Source organism: Ursus maritimus, unplaced genomic scaffold, assembly GCF_017311325.1.
Source record: "Ursus maritimus isolate PB19 unplaced genomic scaffold, ASM1731132v1 scaffold_26, whole genome shotgun sequence".
NCBI classification, from domain to species: Eukaryota; Metazoa; Chordata; class Mammalia; order Carnivora; family Ursidae; genus Ursus; species Ursus maritimus.
The window spans coordinates 32,616,650-32,630,395 of NW_024425119.1; the positions used below are offsets into that span (position 1 = coordinate 32,616,650).

The 13,746-nt window shown below is 34.6% G+C and overlaps 1 protein-coding gene across 1 annotated transcript in view; it reads left to right on the forward strand.

Moving 5' to 3' along the window:
* Window positions 1-13,746, forward strand: part of CNTN1 (contactin 1) — a 148,177-nt gene that overhangs the window by 101,717 nt on the left and 32,714 nt on the right. The window contains exons 19-21 of the mRNA XM_008704710.1: window positions 6,126-6,312; window positions 8,738-8,850; window positions 9,866-10,022. Coding sequence (XP_008702932.1) covers window positions 6,126-6,312; window positions 8,738-8,850; window positions 9,866-10,022 — 457 coding nt within the window. The remainder of the gene's footprint in view (window positions 1-6,125; window positions 6,313-8,737; window positions 8,851-9,865; window positions 10,023-13,746) is intronic.

The window sequence follows — 13,746 nt, forward strand, 5'->3', positions numbered from 1 at the left end:
TGTTAAACATGTAAAATAACAGGAAGCTTTTTTTTTTTTTTTTTTTTTTACTGTAGGTTATGTATGATTTGGGTACGTCTCAAACTGTCTTCAGATAATCTTTACAAGGGTTCAGCTGAAGTTATTATGAAAAGAGTGAAATGGTAGGAGTGAACTAGAAAGACCCAATATTCGTAACTTATTAATTGAAATTAGATTTACAGCTAGTAGAAAAGGAATGGGAAAAACAGAGAAATTCACGAGCTGTTACAAACCCCTGTGATAAGCAATTTCAAGGTTTCTTGGGAGAAGACATCAATATTTGGAGTCATCTTTTGGACCGTAGCATTTTTTCTTATTTCATATTATTCATTTTTAACTAATAAAAAAGAGAAAAAAAGATCATTTAATATATAACTCACTGAATTAAAATGCTAAATATGTATTTTGCTTTTTAAAAAACATTGGCTTTGCCTAAGAATTACGTATTGACTATTTTATGACTTCCAACAAACAGAGAACAAAGGAAATATGAGGTGGGAAGCAATACTAATAACCAGAATATATGTTTTTTTTTAATTGGAAGTAAGCATCAAATAAGGATTTTTAACTAAATAGTCAGCAAAAAATTTTTAGCAGACAATATTTTCTCAGATGATAATTTTCAAGGAAAAAATGTATGCCACTGAGAAATTTAGTTTCACAGATATCTGACATTTTGCAACTCCATAGTAAGTAGAAACTGAGCAGATACAGGTTGATATCTCATCTCTATCACTGAGGAATTTGGTACAAAACTTATTTGAAATTTCTGAGCTTTGGTTTTCTCACCTGGAAAGCTGGAGAGAGAGTAATCATGCCTCATAGAACTGTTGTGTGGAATGAAATGGAAGCATTGAATGCTTTTCCCTATTCTCTGTCATTGGATATTGGAAGACAATGATGAGGATGATGATGACAGTGATGAAGATGATGATGATAATATTAATGATAAGAATAATAACATTTGTTGAGTCCTTACTATAAAACAGTTAAGCTTATTGTATTGAAAGTACATGATCCTAGGGAATAGACGCTATTATCATCCCTGTTTTAAAGATGAAGAATTTGAAGTTTAGAAACATTTGACTGGGTAATAACTGGCATAACCAGATTTGAACCTAGGTCTCGCCTCTCCAAGTAAATTAAAAATATTGGAAGTAAATCACAAAATTATTGTTTCCATTTGTTCTTTCTTAAAAACCTTTTGACTCTTTGACACGGAACAGTGAATATTGAAGAGACAAGCTTGAAAGCTTAAAAGAGAGCATCTGTAACGTTTCTTCTTCTTTAAGAAAATGCCCCTGTGAGAGAGGAGGGTGTTGCTTGACTGAGTATAATGTGGTTATTGTTTCTATTTTAAAATATGATGGGAGAAGCCAGCGGTTTAACAAGATAGATGATTGAGAAAACTAATATCCCAGTGCACTTCCTATAAAAATGTACTCAGGGTCTAAGTTATAAAGAAACAGGGGGGGAGGAAAGTAACACATTAGAAAATAAAATAAAAAGCGGAGAAGCCCAGCTCCTATGTGCCTGACCCCATCTCAAGGTTAATTTCCTGATATTTCAAGTGAGAACTGTAGGCGATTGAGTTTAAAAATAATCTCTTCCCTTGTGGTTTTAAAATATATCTCAGTAGAGTGTTTAAGTTTTACTCATTTTTTCCTCTTGCCTAGTTAAAGAGCTCCCCACCTCTAACCTTTATACTACAAGGTTTTCCTGCAGCGTAGATGAGCTAGAAGAATGTAAGGAGTGCTCACCCAGCAGGTAAAACATTTGCTTACCTTAATGAAAACAAGCAAAACATGCTATCAAGAATAATGAATGCAAAAACTCTTAGCAGCTGAGTCAGAGATTAATGCAAATGATTGGTTTCACAATTACCTTAAAAGATGATCAAACCTGAGCAATCTGCTCAAATGCTTTCAAAGGTTATTTTATTATGGTGAGCATAAACTAATATTTAGGAAGCGCTTTATTTTCTTATTTTGATGAAGACATGTGTCTTCATCGGGATCTCCCCAAAGCAGTCTGACACACAGACGTGGGAAAGGTAGTGTTTTGTTGTTGTTTTTATTTGTTTGTTGGTTTTAATACGATCCCAAGGAACACGTATGAGGAAAAAGCAGAGTGAACAGGAAAAGGGGAAGCTCGAATACAAAGATGCTTTATCTTTTTTGGCAAACCCTTACAAGAAGCTAATTGAAGCCTACATAGAATTGGTTGGTCCGGACACCAGCGGTTGAAATAAAAGAATTTTGAATAGTTCCCAAAAGGTGTATTAATACATATTTGAATGATTTATATTATTGCTATTCCTTTCCCATGGAATATGCTAATAAGCAAAGAGGTCTGGGATTTGAATAATATAGTTATTATATAACATATTTTTAGAGATTTAGATTTTTTTATGTCAGCATCTCATTTTTTTCACTTAAACAACTGTATTAAAAAATTTTTTTGGAAACACTATATTAAATCTTTAACAAAGAGTAGTCATTTGTCACATGATATTTTTTCAGAAGTTTCAGAACCTACAAATCTGATACAAAGGCTTCTCAAAGTAGAAAATAATAAAATGGAGCAAGCTTAATTTTCAAAGGTACTAAACATCTTTAGGCACTTCCATAATTGTAACATCCATTTTTATATTCTAAACCCCTTTGGAGAAAATGAAATTAATAGAACCATTTTTTCCTGCAAATTTCTTATATTTTTCTGTTAAAGGATATAACTGTATTATCTTTGTGCAAAAGTGGCATTAATGTAGCACACAAATTAATGGAAAGTATAATATTCTTTTGCTAAAGCTTTTCTTTTTAGCTTCCTAACACTTTTGTAAAGAGTAAGCTTTCTTGGGGAAAATGATATACTTAGATCTCTCTGTCCGAGATATTAGTGATTTTATGTGAGCTTAAACATTTTGATCTCTTCCTTTATTTTTTTAGTGAGATCTAGGACAGCAAGGAACGTGTCAGCTTGGGTCTTCACTGCATTCCTAGTGCCTAGCACAGTAACTGGGACAAAGTGGTTACCCATTAACTATTTGTTAAATGAATGAAAGAGTATCATATATCAAATGCAGTCCTATGCCCACAGTCGAAAATAAATAATAAATACCTGTCTTCAAAGAGCTTCTGATTTAGTCAGAGTAGAGACAGACAAGTCACGAGGCAGTTTCATAATTGTTTAATAAGCACTATGACAGGTTTACAATAGACAAAGGATGCCATAGGGATTTTAGAAACATGTAGAGAAAGAGTGAAAATTATAAAATGCCACAGCATTAAATAGAAATAAATACATCTTTTGTTACTGTAACAGATGAAGATGAATGTGTGGTTTACTATCCATAAAGCAGGACCTGCTGGATGGATGGATGGATGGATTTTCTAGTTATGCTAATCCATTTCTACTAATTCATCCAGGCTCTCTTTTGGTCTCCTTAGTGATTAGTCAAAAGCAACACATGTGTTCTGCTCCATGACTACAGGTTGTACCCTTCACTCCAAGTGATTTTCTCACAGATGATTGTCAGTATTTCACCACATTGAGAGACTCGGTGAGATGATCAAGATGCAACAGCCCAAGTTTATTATCTATTTGGAAATGAAGTGCATGACCAGTGGCTAGTTCAGTGGGAAAAGTTGGTGCCATATATTTCGTAGATGTATCTACTGTTTATTTAAGTGTACTTTGAAAACATTGTAAGTTATATGTAAACATATACTTTAAAGAGAGACAGATTATTAAATATTTTGTCTCAGATGCTTTCATTTGTAAAGAGTAACTATACTGTGAAAATTTCCAACTCTCATATTCTAAAATAAGGAAATCTATTTGGCACACTTAATAATTCTTTCTGCTCCCTAGTTACAAAGGCATAGCTAAGTCACTGCTTTAATTTATTGTGATTTTTAATGGAGACCGACCATATAATCCCTGCTAAAATTAGATGAATAAAGTCATTTCTCATTTCAGATATAGGTGCAAATAGTAAATTAAGGAAAGCTTTGTTCTTTTCTTTTGTGTTGCCAAAATGCCTCATGGAAATTTGAGAAGGCAGACAAATTTTGTCACTTTAATTCCTCATTTTAGTACATAGCATCTTCTAGAAATGGCCTTTATTATATTAATCTGGTTTAGAGGCTTCTCTTCTTTAAACTGGATAGAAAAGTTGTTATGCTGGAATGAAGATTTTAAAATGTGATATACATCTCTGTCAACAAGCATACATGTAAAAATGCATGAATTTCAAAGACTTCGGTTTTAATTGCCATAATACATTCTAGATTTGTGTGAAGATAATGTATGTAGATAATACTACTTTAGTGCCTAGCATTTCATTAGAATATAAATGTTCATTTTATTTCTCTTCAGGCAAGCAATAGAAGAGGCCTTATGTATTATCTAGTTCAAATGCCCCCTAAAATACAGGCCGTCCTTCTCAGATGAATGTACTCACTGTCTGAACACTTTCAGAACCCAGAAATATTCCTTTTCAAGGTGACTTCTCTCCTTAGAAAGTCTTTTGTCTGCCAACTGAGATCTTCTCTGGAGACATTTGGTGCAATTCTACTTCCTTCTTTCTGAGGTCATCCTTCTGGTCAGATGACAGGAATGCCAAGGCGATCCTATCAGAACCAATAGGAAGAGTATTATTGACATGAGAAAAATGAATACTAGTAAACAAAATAAAAATATTGCAAAGGAAACCAATTAGCAAGTTAGTAACTAGCCTTTGTTCTGAAATGTGCTCATTCTACATATAAACCTTACGTAGTTACCAAGTGAATTCGAGCCATCTAGTTCCATTTTATAATGGCTTAATTTGTTTTATGTAAATGAATCATTCAAGATTATATAAATATTAGATATTATTGTCTAGGCACTTTGGTTAATTGTGAAATTAAATTTCCATAACTTTATAGACAGGGAATCTAAAATATATAAAATACCAGTATGTTTAAAATATATAAAATGCCAGTATGAATATAAAATATATAAAATACCAGTATGTGAAATTAAATTTCCATAACATTATAGATAGGGAATCTCAAATATATAAAATACTAGTATGTATATATAAAATACCAGTATATATTTAATCCTCTCCTTTTTTTTTTTTTTAAAGATTTTATTTATTTATTCGACAGAGATAGAGACAGCCAGCGAGAGAGGGAACACAAGCAGGGGGAATGGGAGAGGAAGAAGCAGGCTCATAGCGGAGGAGCCTGATGTAGGGCTCGATCCCATAACACCGGGATCACACCCTGAGCTGAAGGCAGATGCTTAACCGCTGTGCCACCCAGGCGCCCCAATCCTCTCCTTTTCATTTACAACTTAGACATACAGACCTCTGACCAATAAAACAGACTTATTAGAAGGGTGAAAATCATAACTCACAACTTTTACTTAAACTTAAAGAGACAGGGAAGACTGTCATTGATACGTTGGTTGGTAAAAGTGATCAGTTCTAATCACAACATGGATAACATTTTTAAAAATAAATTTATTTTAAGGATAAATAAGTTCCTCATTATTAGGCATAATTATTATTAGGCATAATTTTTCTTTGATACTGGCCTCAATATAGTTTCAAAGGAAATAATTTTGCATACATACTTCTAAAATGAGCTAGCAGAAAGTTATTATACTGGCATGTTTAGGCCTCGTAATGACTGTTTTGGTCAAAGTTTATTCTTGTGAAACTGTTTTATCAATGACTCATAACAAATTTGACATCCTATAAACAGAAATAAAACAGGAAATAAGTGATAAAAATTATTGTGGAAATACTTCCAAAGACTAGTGTTATATTTTGAAGGTAAATCATATGCAGTTTTTTGTTTTTTTCTCTTTTTTTGTTAGTGTGAGACTATTGCAGGTCATGAGGGGAGCCTGTGATTTGTCTTTGACATCTTTAATAGATCTACATTCTATGCCTTGCCATATTCTATCTAACAGAGTGTAAGTAGCATTAAGTAAGACTTGCGTGTATGACACTCAGCCAACATCATTGGTGTCAGAACCAAATGAAAAGGATTTTCACAATTGAAATGTCTGAATCATGAAAGAGTCTCACTAAATTTGAATGTTTGCAGATTCGGTACTGGGCTGCCCATGACAAAGAAGCAGCTGCACACAGAGTTCAAGTCACCAGCCAAGAGTACTCGGCCAGGCTAGAGAACCTTCTGCCCGACACCCAATACTTTGTGGAAGTCAGGGCCTGCAATAGTGCAGGGTGTGGACCACCCAGTGACATGATTGAGATCTTCACCAAGAAAGCACGTGAGTTTCAACATTTGCATTTTAGACTCGTCAAAAAATACCAATTGATTCAATCATGATGCAGGTACATTTCAGAGAAATTTACTACCTAGCAGTCTTAGCACACTCAGTTTTCAATTTTATTCTTTACAATCACCCAAGATTTAAAAAAAAAAAATTGTTAGTTATTGTATATGATGAAAAAATGTGGAGAATGCCTTTATGCATTTAATGTTCTACTATAGAAATAAAATTACAGAACCTCTATTTGTAAAGACTACCCCCCAGAGTTTTGTATCATTAGATAATTAATTTGCCTTCTCTGTTATTATTTTTAACTTTACTTTATAGGGCTGTATTAACAGCCTGAGAAAATTAAAATTCTGCTTATTTTCTATATTTTTATTTATAAACCTTTGTCATTGCATAATGCAAATGCAAGTTAAATGTTGTAGCATTCTGTTTGCTCTCTTATTACCATATGTTCTCATTGTTTATGTAACAAGACTGCCTACCCTGGTTGGATCTTCTAGGCATTCTTGCCTCTCTGGTTTCACTTTGATATCTCCTTCTTCAACTCACATTGAATATATAGAAGAAGAGAATTTATATTTGAGGCTCTAGGAAGTTTTGCAAGAATTTAAAGACATGAGTGCTATTAGGGTTTGACAATTTATGAAATCACTTGGGGAAAAGGTTAACTGAACACGGTGAGATACCACACTTTGGTGTTGGACTTGGGTTTCAGATCGGTTTTTGCCACTTACTAAATGGTGACGATAGCCAAATTACCTCACACCTTTAAACCTGTTTTCTAATTTGTAAAAGGAGCATTCGTTCCTGGGGCACTCGTTCCTTTGTTCTTTTTTCCATTTATTCATTCATCAAACATACACTGTGTGCCCATCACTGTTCTAGTGGTTGAGGACACAGAAGGGCTCAAGCCAGATCCAGAGCCTCTTCTCATAGGATTTACAGCCTAATGGAAGGACGTGGAAAAAAACCTGACAAATAAGTATGTATGATAATATCAGATGACAGGGCAATAAAATGAGTAAACAGATAATAAAATTGAACGTGACTTGGGTGGGAGCTGAACCCCAATTGAGTAGTCAGGAAAAGCCTCTTTGAGAAGATGCCATTCGAATCATATATATGAGTACATGAGTCATAGGAAGGACCCACACTATGTGACAATTGGCAGGGAGGGGACTCTTTCAGGTAGAGGCAATAACTAGTGTAAAACCTTAAGGTGGGAATAGTTTGGAATGCCTGAAATGTAGAAAGGCCAGTGGGGCCAGGGTGTAGGCTGGAGGTGAGAAGGAAGAAGTGTGCTGGGATTGACATATGAAGGGTCATGTTAGGAGTTAAAGTTTTTTCGAAGTCTCATAAGAACTATTGGAAGATTTTAAGGCAGAGAGTGATATCTAATTCATATTTTTAAAAAATCATTCTGGCTTCTGGATGGACAATGGCTGGTGATGGAGTAAGAATAAAAATAAAAGAGCCAATTGGGGACAATTTTAGATGGTGGTTGGAATTAAGTGATAATGGATATAGAGAGAAGTGGAAAATTTTCTGCAGAAAGAGTTGACATCTTGGTGCTGGTTTAGATGTTGGCATGGGTGAAATGGAAGACTGAGTATCGGATTTTTGATTCAGAAACTGGGAGTTCAATTGTGTCATTTGCCAAAGATGGGAAAGACCCAAAGAGAGGAAGATTTGGGAGTACATGGCAAATGTTCCATCTTGATTACATTTGAGAAACGTTTTAGACATTCAAGTAAAGAGAGGCAATTGGACACATTTGTCTAGAGGTAAAGAGAAAGATTAGACCTGAGATAAAATTGTGAGTTCTTCAAGCCATGGGCCCAGATGCAAGATTTAGGGAAAAATCATAAATAGAGGAGAAAAGGGTGCTCAGGATCAAGTCCTAGGTCATGTCAACATCTAGAAATTAGGCAGAGGACATGGAGCACAGGATGATTAATGAGAAGGAGCAGCCAGAGAGGTAGGAGGAAACCCAGATGTTAAAAGAACATGAATATAAGAAAAGAACAAGATTCAGAAAGTGATTAGAAGATCAACTCTGTGGAATGCTATAAAGGTATTAAATCTGAAAGGAATAAACATGACATTAGATTTGGCCAACTGAAGGTGATTGATGACCTTGGAAACAGCAGTTACAAAAGGCTGGTGGAAAAAGAAACCCAAGTAAAGAATAATGACAAGAGAATAAAAGATAATTATATTACCTACCTCACAGAGCTGTGGGTACCTTAATGAACCCAAGGACCTAAAGTGCTTAGTCTAGTGCATGGCATGTAGTAAGCACTCATCAAAATTAGCTCTTGTTGTCACATCATTATCATCACTGACTTAAGGCAGTTTGCAGAACTGAAGTTGGATATGTTGGCTGTCACTTGCATATTATTACTTTCCACAGCTCCAAGCCAGCCGCCAAGGATCATCAGTTCCGTAAGGTCTGGTTCACGCTACATAATCACCTGGGATCATGTGGTTGCACTATCAAATGAATCGACAGTGACAGGATATAAGGTATGTAAAAGATTACTGGATTATTCCCCACATGGGCTTTATTCTTACAAAGACTGATTGATGTTTGGACTTGATTGATGTTTGTTGCACCAAAACCCATTCAGCTTTCTTATTCTAGCTGTACAGCAGAACCAAATGGCACAGTACCATGTTAAATTTTGAAATGCGAAAAGATCTTCAGTGAATTCTACAAAAATGCTATGTCAAGTGAGCAAGATAAATGGACAAACTGATTTAAGGAATAGAGTTGTTAAAATAATCAGCACATAAAGCAGAGAAAGAATCCATTTTTGTTTGGCAACGATTAAGATAGCCTTGCCTAATGCACAGCAAACTGATGTATTGAGTTACATTCCATAAATGAGCATAAAAAGGAAAAAAGAGAGACAGCTGGGTGGCTCAGTTGGTTAAGTGACTCCCTTTGGCTCAGGTCCTCATCCCTGGATCCTGGATCGAGTCCCACATCAGGCTCCTTGCTTGGAGGGGAGCCTGCTTCTCCCTCTGCCTGCCACTCCCCTGCTTGTGCTTGCTGTCTCTCTCTGTCTCTGACAAACTAAATAAAATCTTAAAAAAAAAAAAAGGAAAAAAGATTATTTCCATATATTCCCTGTATCACACATCTTTTATTGGATACCAAATTTTAGGAGTAATGTGAAAAAATTAAATTGTGAGGCAATGTTTTAAGATGTCTCTAATATGTTGAAAGAGCCCTAATTTTATACCTATTCCATAAGAAAAAAAGCACAGACACATTTTTTCCCTCTCTTCATTTTAGGACATTAAAAAAAAAAAAAAGATGCTTAAGGAACTTCCCCTTGGATCACCCTAAAAAATAGGTGAAATCAACTTTTGTGAATTAAAAATAATATGAATTTTCCAGCTAGTGTTACACATAGCTTCCTAGAATTTTTTTATTATTAATGAAAGTCTAAAGCATTTTTATTATGGTTTTAATGTTTTGGCATTGGCTCATTAGTCCACTTTATTAAATATACATATTTTGGTACTTTTTCAGGTACTCTATAGACCTGATGGCCAGCATGATGGCAAGCTATATTCAACTCATAAACACTCCATAGAAGTCCCAATCCCCAGAGATGGAGAGTATGTTGTAGAGGTCCGTGCACACAGTGATGGAGGTGATGGAGTAGTGTCTCAAGTCAAAATTTCAGGTAAGCCAGTCATTTGAGACACATTTCCATTAAGTACTTGTAAGTTTTTAGGTCATATAGATTCTCAAGAGTAAAGGTAGGATTGCTATGCACACCAATGTCAGTGTTTCCCTAGGTAAATTTGAAATGTCATGGATGTCCTGAAACTTGGTATTTCTTCCCTTATGAGTCACAAAAATTATTTTGCAACATACCTCATGGTTTTGATTATTATCTGGATGACAAAGCATAATTAAAATGCCATAATGCAGGTATGGTAATAGCATTGTATGGTAACAGATGGTCGCTACACATATGGTGAGCATAGCATAACATCTACGCTTGTTGAATCACCACGTAGTACACTTGTTACATTGTATGTCAACTATACTTCAGTTTAAAAAAATACCATAATGCATTATAGTTTGACATAATTCTAGACCATTAGATAATAATATCCAAACTTCTCTTACAACAAAAGGAAATTCACTGAACTACTTTTAATACTCTTCTGACTCCTTTTTCTTTGTCCTAAACATATTAATATAGTAATAAAACTGACTCTGGATGGTAGCTCCTTCTCTTACCATCTCTCTCTGTGTCTCAGCATATCTGTTTTTGTTCTGCAAACTCTATTTCTCACAGCATTGGTTAATCCAAAATAAATACTTGAGGCAGTGACTTCCTCTCTTTCTGGGATTTGTAGAACTCTGTTAGTTAAATTTTGATACTTTTTTCTCACCCTGCATGATATAGTTTAATTATAAAGAACTAAAATTGATGTTAATTTGAGAGTTTTATGAGACTCTGAAACACTACGAGATGTTGAATTAAAGATAAGAATAACTGATTTAGGGCGCCTGGGTAGCGCAGTCGTTAAAGCGTCTGCCTTCGGCTCAGGGCGTGATCCTGGTGTAGCGGGATCGAGTCCCACATCAGGCTCCTCTGCTATGAGCCTGCTTCTTCCTCTCCCACTCCCCCTGCTGTGTTCCCTCTCTCGCTGGCTGTCTCTCTCTGTCAAATAAATAAATAAAATCTTTAAAAAAAAAAAAAAAAAGAATAACTGATTTAGAAAACAATGCTAATTTATAGCTAAATAGATGAATGTTATATATTTAATAATTCTTTAATGCTTAAATTTTTAGTCGGAAAATAACTGCACAAAGAAACTGTAGAATTAACATTAGAAAATGTCAAATATTTGGCGACTAGTACCATTCTAGAATTTTCTTATTTAAGTTTAGATTTATTTGCAAGTCGTTTAAATTAGATTTTCTCATAAATTTAATTTATGCTGAATTTTTCTTAGTTTAGACATTGTTATTATGTCTCCTTAGGAAATTTGGAAATTACAAAAATTTGAAAAGAAAAAATCAGTCATATTCCAAATATCCTAAATTAGTTACAATTCATGTTCAGTGGAATTTACTTCTAGTAAATATATACACATATATAATTTTATAGTTTTGTTTCTATTGAATGTACCATGTTATATCCCACTTTAGTGAGTCATATTACATGAACAGTCCCCATGTCATTCAAAATTTTGTAAATTTCACTTAAAATTATACATAATATTCTTTCAAATAAATGTGCAAAATTTATCTACCCATTTCAATTTTCACTATAATAAAATACTATTTTGAATACATTTTTTATAAATTAATCTTCCCACTGCACCACTTGGATGGTAGTCTCTTTCTTTTTAGCCATTACTAATTTGTTAGGAGAAATGGCATCTTTTTGTTTTTAAAACAATTTCTACATTCCGAACTTTGATAACACATACTTTCAATAGTTTCACACTTAACTCAGGCTGTTCCACTCAAGGAAATCAGCGGGAAGTGTGGACATTATCTCAAGGGTGGTGAGGTACAAAATAACCCAGTAAATTGCTTTTGAAAACCAACCTTCCCTGTCTAGGCGTCTGTCACAGCCCACTGTTGCTCTCTTCATTTCCTTGCTCTTCATTTATCATCCCTAATGTGGAGCAGAGCCCAGGTTCTGGGGTGTAGACTACAGAAGTTTGTAGTGACTGGAGCGTCAGCATAGGTATAACTAGTGACGTGCTGGTTAATGGAAAACAACAGACTCCCCTGGGGTGGGAGGGAGCCCTGGTTTCATTTGCCAGTTTCCGTGGTGTATTTCCATCCTGTGTGATTTCAAGCTTCCCACATGACATCATTCAGTGTGGAGCCAAGAAGAGATGCTGAGTAACACACCGTTAATGCAGGGACGGTGTGTTGTAGGCAGAACCTTAAGAGCACTGATAACATTACAATGCAGTAAAATAATTAGGAAGTGATGCGTTTAGAGAATTGACTACCTTTGTTTTAAACTTTCTCATTAATTAATAAGCTTATATAATTTCAATTTTAATAACAGTGGTTTTTAACAACTTGTTCATAAATTTCCTAAAAAGAATTAGCAGTTGGCTGTGGGGAGGTGGTAGGGACCACCTGTAGCACACCACCATTATCTCCGACATCCCAGTGGACATAGCCCACGCCACGTACAGAAGGCACGGAATTCGCTGCTTTTACAAACCTCAAATGTACTCAGAATTCTTCCTTTTTTTTGCCAACTAATGGACGACATTCTTATGAAGGCAGAATTTCTATTATTTATTTCTTATTCTAACCATAACTGTGCAAAGAAACTATACAATTAACATGAGGAAATGTCAGATGTTTGGTGGATAGTACCATTCTAAACTTTTCTTAACTTAGGTTTATTTGCAAATTGTTTAAATTATTTGTAATGAGAGAAACATGTAAATGCAAATGGAAATTTTAGGCTTTCTTAGAAATTTAAAGGACTTAATACTTTCCTTTGTTTCTATTTTCATGACTAAAATATGCAGTCAGGAAGAGAGTACATCGCTAGATTTTAATGTTAATAAACATTATTATTATTTAATAGTAATTAAATTCTGTTAATTTATTTGCTCATTTATTTATTCATTCACCAAATAGACACTAAATGCCTGCAGTGTGTCAGGCACAGTTCATATATTTAAATGTGCTACCGTATATATATTTCCCCCTCCCTCCTATTCCACATCACTATTATCCCTTGCTGGCCCTACTGTGATTTTAGTGATTCTCTTGGCTTCCAGTTTTGACCTCCTACAGCCCATTCACTCTGCAACAGCCAAATAAATCAAATCATGCAATTCTCTTCTTAGAAAGACATCCATAGGATAAAATCTAAATTCCTTACCATGGCCTATAGTGCTCTATAATAATCTGGCCAAACTCTCATATCTCAGTTAAGTGATTTCATCTTTGTTCCATTGACATTCTTTCTCTTCTTGAACATACACCACTGTTATCCTTACCTTGAAGCATCTGTACTTGGTCTTCCTGCTGCCTAGAATTCTTTGAATCTTGGCATGGCAGGTTCCTTCTTGTCATTTTTGTTTCTGCTTTTAATGTCACCTCCTCAGAAGATTTGTATGAACACCAATTTAAGAAAGTTCCCTATTCTATGTCACTCTTTTATTTTATTCATAATATTTATAACTATTCAAAATTAACTGATTTATTAATTTATACTGCTTATTGTCTATCTCCATCCTTACTTGAACATAAGCTCCATGGGAACAAGCTCTTGTCTGACTTCTTTAACCTTTGAATGCCCAGTACCTAGGGGACATATTTGGCACATAACAGTGTTTTAACAAATAATTGTTAAATGAAATTATGATTTCTGCATTGAATAAAATTTAGTTATAAGAACAGTT